The following is a 10266-nucleotide window of genomic DNA, read 5'->3' on the forward strand; positions in this document are numbered from 1 at the left end:
CAGCAACTATTCAAATGTAATTTTAACAAGATACTTTAGAGTGGGGTAATTCTGTATTTTCAAAATACTTTCTACATTATTCATAAAACAAGACAAGGGCAAAATATAATATATGACTTGACCAATTCATAACCAACCTTTCTGCTCGATTTAACACAAACATCGTTGTTCTTCAGCTCTGGTTGAGAGATTGTTCTCATTTGCAGGAATAATATTCAATCCGCACAGGAGGCGGTTAATGCCAGAAATATTTCAGAAGTTAATTGTTCTTAAAGGCAACTAAAAAAGGCAACGAATTGAAGTGGTTGAGTCTCAACTGCCATGTCTTTGAATGACCTGTCAGATGTGACAGATCAGAGAGAAATTTTCTACATACTGTATAAAAGACAAGTTATTTTCAGCATTTTTGTTACAGTTTAACTTAGAAACAAGAATAATGTTATTCTTCCTTATTTTAGGGTTCAAACTCTCACCACAGCCATGTTTACACTATAAAAATAATCAGAAAGTTTTGACATTTTGTACAAAAAAAGCTGTCACCACAGCAGTAGGACCGAAATGCAGACGGTGGAGGCAGAGCTGATTCAAAGCTTACAGGACTGTGAGGCAGGGAGTACAAGTGACAGGGTCCCAGGTAACAGGTTTGAAGGCGCTGGTGTAAAGCAACGGAGAAATTGACAGAGGAACAAAGTAAGTGGATTGGTATATGAAGAGAGTGGCTGATTAGGGAAGGAAAGGAGGAAGTCAGGTGATGTATTATAAAGAGCGAGAAAGTCCATGTAAAGACGGAGCTGGCGTTCAAGTCCCATGTGAAACCAAGCAAATGTTGAGTTATTTGAGGTTTAAATTAAATAGCATCATGTGACTTACATAATGTACTTACTTTAACCCAAACCACAATGTTTTCCTACAAAGTAGTTTTGTTGCCTAAACTTAACCAAACTGCGACTGTGTCACAAAGTTAACCATGTGTTTAATGACTTACTGGTAAGGGAAACGCTCATGTGTCACTTTGGGAGGAATTGACAAACTACCTATTTTGGGGCCCCAGGTCTGCGGGTCCCCTAAAGGCCCAGGTTGTCTGTGCGGCAATTAGTGGTAATTTCTTAAGGAACATATTTTATTGGCATTTTGAGCATTATTACAAAAGATACATGATAATAATGAACAATTCTAATAATAGACCCGTCCCACCCACCACCCCAACCAGCCTTTACATCCCTTCTCCATGACTGACAAATTATAATGACAATGATAATAACTACAAATATGCAGTTGAGAATTAAAAGAAAGAATAAGGTCCATCGGTATAAACAATCTACAATAAAATAAATACATAAATAATACTATTAAAAGTGGTAATTCGATAAATTACAGAATTGTTGCCACTAAAGCACAATTAAAACTGGAAAAAAGGGCTCCTGCATTTTTACCCAATCTGAGGCCCTGTCTCATATTTCTTTAAACATTATGTGTTCATGTGCTTAAACTAATTTCTACTATCACAAGCACAAATCACATTTCAATGTGTGTGTGTGTGGGGGGGGGGGGCTTATTTTCGCCCTGGGGCCCCATAGCAGGTTAATGAGGCCCTGGATAAAATACAATACTATGTCTCTAATATTTTGTCCACTGGGAGGACAAAAGTGATGGAAAATCTGTTCACAGTAGTACAATCTTATGCAACATGACATCACAAACCATAAAAATAGAGCTGAATTAACACGTTACTGCCATTGTCCTAACAACAATTCAGCAATGGCTTCACAAATATAGTTATTGTACAGCAGCCTATTTGGATTGTAGTAGTTTCAAGGATGTGTTGTTCTAAACCCTGAATGATTTTATTTTTTTGCGCACTGTGGACAACGCCCTCTCAATTCTGTAACAACAAAAGCCTAATTTTAACAGTTTATGAGTCAGTGTGTTTGGTCTGTCTGTTGGTCTGTGTCATGGAAAAGTTTGCCGACCACTGGAAGCCTATATCTTACTACCGTCCCCACCTACGTCATCGCCACGATGCCAGAGACCAGCATTCACATCAATGAAAAGGTGACGCGCTCTGCGGCGACGTGTGTGCCCCGATCGGTTCCGCTGTCTGCGCGCGTCGGCCGCGCTGCCGCTCAGCAGTCAGGTGGTGAAATGTAGCCTAACTCAGGCTCTCTGATATGCTAATATGGGTCGACAATGGAGAGAAAACGGTCTGTCATGTCGATGATCAACCCACCGAGGCAGACGAGACCAGATCCGCAGCAATGAGCTCTTCCTTTCCCAAATCTGAATCCACGACCTCCTTACTGAAATCATCCTCGGCGGCGAGAAGACCAACACACCTCCCTGAACGCACAGCGGAGAGCCGGAGAAGTCAGCATCAGCACCAGCATCACCACCGTCCCGCCGCACTCCAGAGCGGTAGCAAAGCCGAGGAGTCCTTCTGGTCGGCCGAGTGCGACATCAGTGCCCGGAGACCCCTGTGCCATCCGTCCCTCATCGGCAGCCCGGACAGTAGTAATAATGCAGCCACTCGGGGCAAGTGTAAGTCACATGCCCCTCACAGCCAAGTTCCCGACCTGCCGGAGCCGAACGGCGAGGCGGACCGAAGTGTGAGGGAGCGCTGCAGGTCATCCAAACCCACACACCGGCACCACCATCGCAGGAAGCACACCCGGGAGGACCGTCCACCGGCAACAGGACCACCTGAACCTGAGCACCCGCGTCGCTGTCACAGGCACACCCGCCCTGTCCCCAGGGTGCCCTCTCTGTCGGACAGCAACGACGACAGGGCTCCCCTCTGTGAGCCGAGGGACCACAAAGAGTCCAGTTTGGCTAATAGCGACGGTCAGGTCATCAGTCCATCCCCGTCCTCCTGCTCCCTGGTCCCGCTGTCCAGCAGGTCCTCTCGCCGCTCCCGGAGGTCCAGCGCTGCTTCTTCTGCGTCTGATATCAATTTACGCACCATCCTCAATTCACTGTTTGGGCAGGTAAGGCCCTTAAAAAACATAGGGAGATGAATGGATGAATGTATTAGTTTGGTCAGTTTGGTCAGAAGTGTGTGAAGTGCAAGGATGCCCCTGGAAATGTTGGGGGCCCTGACAAGCTGTGACAGTGACACCCCAAACCCAAATCCCAAATAATATTAAAGAGCCTATTCTATTAATAGAAGCATTGGCTGAGGATCATTTGGTTTTGTAAACCAGTTTGAATGGGTGCCACTAGTGCGGCAGGCTTCATCTAAAATGTTCAACAAAAGATGTAGTGGTTAACTGTGGCTTCTGGCTCCACTGACATCCGGTTTGCAATCAATAAACGCTAATGTGCTCTGTGATGCAGTCCGCAAACACTATCATATCTGGACAGACAAGAGAGGGAAAAGCTTACTACACATTCATTTCTTATGTAATTTGTAAAAAAGTACTACCTCCTACAGACCTTCTCAATCAGGCAGTTCTTTCTTAATAAACTGGATGGTGCTGGGACAAATACAATGTTCTAGTGTAGAGAAGTAGAAATATATGATGTGCTAATGTGTATTTGGTCAAAGGCAAATATATTCATGTTCCTTCGTCGTTGCGTTTGACGGATATCACTTTGATGTTCCAGTTGGAGATGGAGGTTCTATATTTGAGCCTTAAATCTATTTCTACAAAAGAGAAGAGCTCAGCTTAATATTCTCGGATTCTTATCAGTGATGTGATTTTGCATGTGTTTTTTACTCACAGAGAAGGCAGTAAAAGCAACCAGTTTTAGTTTTACATTGCAAATCCTCACAAAGCTGCGCCCTGCTGCTAGAACTCCTGATATGTTTATTGTCGAGGGCATTTTCCTGTTCTCTTCTTCAGAAGTCAGGGTTTAGTTCTTTCCATGTAGGGTGTTTGGACATTCATCCGATCATGAATCGGCAGGGGATTTACGTATGTTGCTGAATTAGGAGGTTCTCAACCATAAAATGGGCTCAGTATGGGAGCACGGAGATCAGACTTCTTCTAAAGTCATCTAGTATTTACAGTTTGAAAGCCTATTCTACAAATAACCCGTGAGTCAGTCTGCGAGCAGCTCTGTGAAAACATTAGTGTGACCTGAAAAAGGTCTTTGATGAGACAGCTAGATGGAGAGGATTTCAATGGCGGACAGAAATGTATCGCATGGTTTGAGAAATACACACTCTGCCTTTGGCATTTTGTCTGAACAATGCATTCAAAGTAAAGTGGATTTTTACTGCTCTGTGTTTTGACATGCAAAATGGGACCTGGGAATGAGAATTGTTTAAACCATCCATAAATCACCAATTTTCTGTGCAGATAGAAGAATTAACTCGCTAGCTATCTGTATTTTCTGTCTTCCTTCTGCACATGTGTAGATCTAAATTTCCCTGTAACAGATGGACTATACAGTAATTGTATTCTTCACACTGTCCGTCTTTATGTGTTTCTCTTTGGTGCCATGTGGCTGCTGTAGGTCAGAGTGACCTTGGGCAGAGGATGATGTGTGGGGGTGTAAGGCAAGAAAAACATGCAGGCACGTGCAGAATTATAATGTGCAATATATGAATTTAAATGCAATCTCAAGGTTGCAAATAAACAAATGAGACTAGCATTTGTGCAGGTGAGGAAGACAGCAAGACTGAAAATAGATCATTACAGAGGACAGTACTTGTAAAGTTGCCTGGTGCAGGTTTTCATAGCCTGGAAAGAGCAAACGCCTCACAATATGCGTGTGAGCCTGAAGTCACTTGTCAGGTGCACATTTGTTAGTATATTTTCCTACAGGGAAGCTAGTAGCCGTTAACCCATTTCTCTTGTTTATTCTAATGTTTGGTTCTTGTGAATCCATGTTGAGCTGTTGTGTTGTTCACAGAATAACCATAACAGTTTGTTCAGTGTGACAGTGGGTGAAATATCTCACAGACAGTGGATCACCCACTTTTCCTTTAATAGGCATAATTCTGTTTCCCTCCTTGGCCCACTTCCCTCGCTCATTTAGTTTCTCACCCTCACTCTTATTTCTCCCCTCTCTCTCTCTTACTGTGTGCCACTGGTGCTCTCACTATTGCTACTTTCATTTACTCCGATACGCAGATTGTGCAGTACAGTGCGATTCACGTTTTTTTTTTTTATCAGCTGTAGGCTAGCACCCCAGTCTTCATGGGTCTTGCTGAAACCAGAGTTTGCACTCCTCTCAAAATCCAAACTGCAAACTCAAGGGAGAAAAAGCCCTCATGGTCCTTTTCAGTGTCTCTTTTCTCCTTTGGTATGGGAAACTGCTTAGACTGGCCTCTGAGAACGGTAGGATTGTTTTACTATTACAGCTAGTCTTTTTATCCAGTTAATTTGTCTGGTGGATTGCACGGTGCATTTGAAACTGTGCACTGGTAAATGAAACTGGACAGTTGTGCTGTATTCTCAGAAATGTTTCGTGCCATATTAATGTCTATAAGTTTGCGTAGCCGTGTGCAGTTGCATTTGTTCTTTTTGCTCAAACTTACTCATGGATGCTGATGAAGTCAGTCATCATATTGCAAAAAAACGTCCAAAACACCTTTCATCTGTGGGTTTTTTTTGTTTTGTAGGATATGCTTTTTCAAAAACAGTCAGCATGTGTCATGATTATTCTAGAATCAACGTGTTTTGTGAGTTTTAATATCCTCACTGTTAGTTTGCAATGGAAATGACTGTATGAGTTGAAACTTATTTTGAAACCGCACTGCTCGTAGTTGGCTCTTGAGTGCATTCTGTTAAACATGTTAGATTAATGGCTTCAGACTCTGGCAGACCTTTGGCATTCAACAGGAACTATTTAATAAAAAGGACTGTATGTACTGTACATACCCCTCCGTAACAGTCCCACAGAAGAAAACTTGTTCTAATGTCTTCAGAGCACAATGTTATTGTGTGATGTGCGAACACATGTAGCCCATTCCCTGCTGCTTTAGCTTGTCTTTTCTCTGCTTGTGAGAATGTTTACTGTTCCTGTGACAGTGTATAGGTGTGAGGTGCCAGTCCGTCCAACGTGGCAAGTAAACTGTTATGAATGATGAGTGGAAAGTTGGCAACATGCTGTGTTATTGATGCATTTACCTTTCTAGCATGTTACTGTCAACATTGTTTCTCTCTCATACACACTTGTACAACACACACGCAAACACATATAGTACCTTTACAGAGAAGTACGGGTCTTTGCATTTAATCTATTGCCTGTTTTCAAGAGCGTAGAGAGTTTACATTGACGTCACACATCCTCTCTCAACTTTCCTTGTTCTATTCTGCTCTGAAGCTGCTACAGATGTCTAACACTGTCTTTGCACCCCTCTGGAAAGATGCTCCAGGATGCTGAGAGGAGATTCAGAGGGGTGCTGTCCTGTGAGGAGATGAGCCAGGCAGTGTATCTTGGGCCTTATCAGCAGTCCATTGTTTCCATGACACAAAACTGCGTTCTCGTGAGCAACATACTGGGGCAAACCTGTGTCTTCCTGAGTAAAGGCATGGCCACATGCCGGCAGGCTGTACGTAAGTCTGGACAAACAACCTTTTTATCCACACCTGTCTGCATTTAGATCAGCATTATGCCTAACCTGGATTGGATTTCTATCATTATCAAACAAGCTGCCACAGCAACTATCATTGCCTTTTCTATGATAACATTTTACTATTTCCACTCCTGCTGCTTTTGACTGCTTTTGACTGCTTTCTTGCCGGCTGTCAGTAGGGAACACACAGGTTTGGAAAACGACAACAAGAGTAAATGCAATGCCTATAAATACAACAGCATTCATTAAATGTGTTACTCACATTAGATCTGCCGTTTCGAACATTTCAGGCTTACACCTGGTGTAGCGATGCAAATGCACCTTTGTTGCCTTTCACAGATATTCATGTCTGTATTTTGTATAGTGAATGCACAAAACATCAAAGAAATATTTTGACATTTTAAGAAAATTGCTTGTATGCTTTCTTGCCAAGAGTTAGATGAAAAGATTGATACCACACTCATGTCTGTCAGCTCAATATAGGGCGTTATAAGCGGGACTATTTCTTGTCGTCGTATCTGACATTTAAAGAAACAAGAAGTGACCTGTTAATTTGTGAGTTCTTGAGATGCTGATAGGCGGATTTTGTTACCTTCAAACCGAGCTAGGCTAGCTGTTTCCCCCTGTTTCCACTCTTTGTGCTAAGCTAAGCTAATCAGCTGCTGGCTGTAGCTTAATATTTACTGTGCAGACATGTGAGTGGAATCTATCTTATCTAACACTTGGCAAGAAAGCAAATATGCGTATTTCCCGGTACTCAGTAACAACCCCACCTGCATAATCCACAGGTCGTGTATCTCCTTGTCTACACTGTTAAATGGTTACAGATAAATCAATGTACATGTACAGATAGTAGGTTAATTGCATGAAGAGAGTGGCCTTAATCTTTTGTACTTGTGGTTGTAAGTGATGACGGTGGATGCAGATACAGTGTCGATGGTGCAGGTATGTTGGATTGGCTGTTTATCCTTGCTTAGGCTCATGTGCCTCCTGCGTTTTTTCAGTGGTTCCGGTCAGACAGTCGTTCGGGCCTGACGTCATCACTCAGTGTTTAGACTTCTCATTGCTCTTGCTGTTAACCCATGAGCGTTCTGGGATTTGTCTGCCTCTCTCTTCTGCCCTTTAAAGGTTGTGTTCATTGTAAGCAAGCGTTGGAAAAAAACAGAAACAGCCACATTCTTCTGTGAACTTGGTTCCCGGTCACGCTTGATAGGGATCAGCCTATTTATACTTGGAGGTTTTGTCATCAAGATGTGAGATAGTCTTGGTCTACTGTTCATCTTTCTTTTTTTCGGGATCCTTAAGTTGAGGATTGAGGATTGAGGATTGATATGGAGAAGATCGATTTAGATCTGGGCATCACTCGAGTCACAGCATTGTCAGTGGTATGTTTGCATGTAGCTCATGCGCAGATGAGTGTTCGTGTTGTGATGTGTGATTATGATGACTGTTGTGTGCTGAATTTGTTTCTGTACTTGACCAATGATTGAATGTTTATGTTTTTTAATAGGACAGAGAGCTGCGGCCAGAAGAAATGGACGGTAAGTTTCTCTTTCTTTAAAGTTATCTCTGTCTTTACTAAATTTAAGCACAAAAAAACAAACCAAAAGAGTAAAGCCAAATGAAAAGAAGGACGCGTTTAACATGTGGCACCAGAATTTGTATTTCTATATGCAAAATAATGTAATTAAAATTATATTTCTGTTATTGCTCTCCAGAGTTGCGGGATGCTTTCAAAGAGTTTGACAAGGACAAGGACGGTTTCATCAGCTGTAAAGACCTTGGAAACTGTATGAGAACCATGGGATACATGCCCACTGAGATGGAGCTTATTGAACTGAGCCAACAGATAAATATGAACTGTAAGAAATTAACTGTTTTATGTATTTACGTGTCATGCATATAGTTGTATCTTGTATGTTTATTGTGGTTTGAAATTATGTGCCAAAATCTCTTTTTCTGAAGTGGGAGGTCATGTTGATTTTGAGGATTTTGTAGAGTTGATGGGCCCAAAACTCCTCGCCGAAACTGCAGACATGATTGGAATAAAAGAGTTAAAAGACGCGTTTAGAGAGGTAAGAGTCTCTGGATTCAAATTTAGATCACAGGTTTCTGGAGCTCTGGTCAATTCTACTATTTACTTTCCCAATTTTAATGTTGTTCTACTGCTTTTGTGTTCTCAGTTTGACACTAACGGAGATGGCGCCATAAGCACATCGGAGCTCCGAGATGCCATGAGGAAGTTGTTGGGCCAGCAGGTAAGATTTGGATCAGAGAGAGCGAACAGAGCGTCTCTAAACCGTTCTGTGTGGTGCTCCACCAACTGTTGCCAACTGTTTGTTCCCAGGTGGGTCTAAAGGAAGTAGAAGATATCCTTAGGGATGTTGATTTGAACGGTGACGGGCTTGTTGACTTTGAAGGTAAAACCCCTTTTTACAAACTATTTAGCCTACTTAAAATATGCTGTGGAGTTTACAGCAACTACTGCATTTTCTCATCCTGCCCTCCCTCTCTTTTCACAGAGTTTGTACGAATGATGTCTCGCTAAGATCATGAAATGATCGGTCCTGAATGTGAAGCTGTGTCCTTCTCTATACTTGACCAAGTACGACAGAGGACATGCTAAGATCTCTGAGCCACCCGAATCTGAATGACACTGGAATTAAAACTCCTTGAATGTTATGGAGCGAGGAGTCACCTCACACTTTTAGTCAATAAGTGTTCTTCCTGAAAGGCCTCCAGTTCAACTGAGGCAGAATTTGCTGTAGCCTAGCAGAAGATTGTTCAACTTATATTTTTTGCACTTTAATTCTCACTAAATAACTTCCTGTGTGGATAGATTGCTGGTGTCTTTGTCTCATCCTCTACATGGTAAAATTAAGTGTCTTGCAAAATGTCACCTTTGATGTACAAAGTCAGAATGATAGAGTGAATGTCTGTAAAAAAAAAAATAATAATAATAATTTCAGTGCACTGTTGAACATTTCAGTTCATTTTTTTCACGCAGTATGTGTTACATTCGAAATTGTAAGTGGAATGTCTTGTGACACTGGTGCTCCACGAAGGGCCCCATGTGGCAATATCACACCTTTATTGCAACTGTGTGACCATCTGTGATATTTCAGCGTGCAAGTCCAGCCCTGTAAAAGCATCACTGTCTGACAACTACATGCAACGAAGAAGCAGATCTGAGATATTAATGAGAAACAGAACTCTGAAACACATTTTCACATATGTTATTCGCCCATAACGTCTCCATAGCGTCCTGAGAGACAGTAGGAATGACATATGTGAACTGTATTTACAGTGGATGTGATTATGTCCTACCTGTACTGTATGTCAACGTCAATATGATTGTAATTGTGGTAGCGTTCCACACATCTGTGTTGTCGGATTTTTATGCATGCCAAAGAGAGAAATTTATTAAATTCAGTATGCACATTTGCATTTTTGTCTAACAAAGTGAAAAAAATATTTCGCGAAGTTAACTGTAGAAAAATAAAAGGTGTTTACATTTGAGCCCCTTTTTTCTGTGGTGAAATTCCCAAAGAAAATTTAAGCGCAGTTTAGTCGGTTTTCAGTTTGTTTTTTCACCGGTAACATACTCCAAAACATGTAAACGACAGCTTATTTTTGGTTGGATCTTAAATTTCATCTTGGACTTCTTAATCTTTACTGTTTGTCTATGAAGTCAATGTGGAAATGTTATTATCAGTATACTAGTGTAGCACTGACCTGCTGTC

General features: G+C 41.8%; 1 protein-coding gene across 5 annotated transcripts; it reads left to right on the plus strand.

The window, feature by feature from the left end:
• Nucleotides 1–2075: 2075 nt before the first annotated feature.
• On the plus strand, nt 2076–10042 carry cabp1a (calcium binding protein 1a). Of its 5 annotated transcripts, none has more exons than XM_038704632.1 (8): nt 2076–2981; nt 6314–6499; nt 8034–8064; nt 8242–8385; nt 8489–8598; nt 8707–8781; nt 8871–8943; nt 9046–10042. In XM_038704632.1, exons 1-8 carry the CDS (start codon nt 2169–2171, stop codon nt 9069–9071), a joined length of 1458 nt encoding a protein of 485 aa, XP_038560560.1. In that variant the 5' UTR covers nt 2076–2168; the 3' UTR covers nt 9072–10042. The 5 variants fall into 5 exon arrangements, with proteins under 5 accessions (XP_038560560.1, XP_038560561.1, XP_038560562.1 ...); XM_038704634.1 differs by lacking the exon at nt 2076–2981 and adding an exon at nt 5075–5282; XM_038704633.1 differs by lacking the exon at nt 6314–6499 and having other exon boundaries at nt 2079–2981.
• Nucleotides 10043–10266: the final 224 nt, after the last annotated feature.

This window comes from Micropterus salmoides, unplaced genomic scaffold (assembly GCF_014851395.1).
Source record: "Micropterus salmoides isolate LMB-PRFRI ecotype aquatic unplaced genomic scaffold, ASM1485139v1 Ms_hic_scaffold_7, whole genome shotgun sequence".
Lineage (NCBI taxonomy): Eukaryota > Metazoa > Chordata > Actinopteri > Centrarchiformes > Centrarchidae > Micropterus > Micropterus salmoides.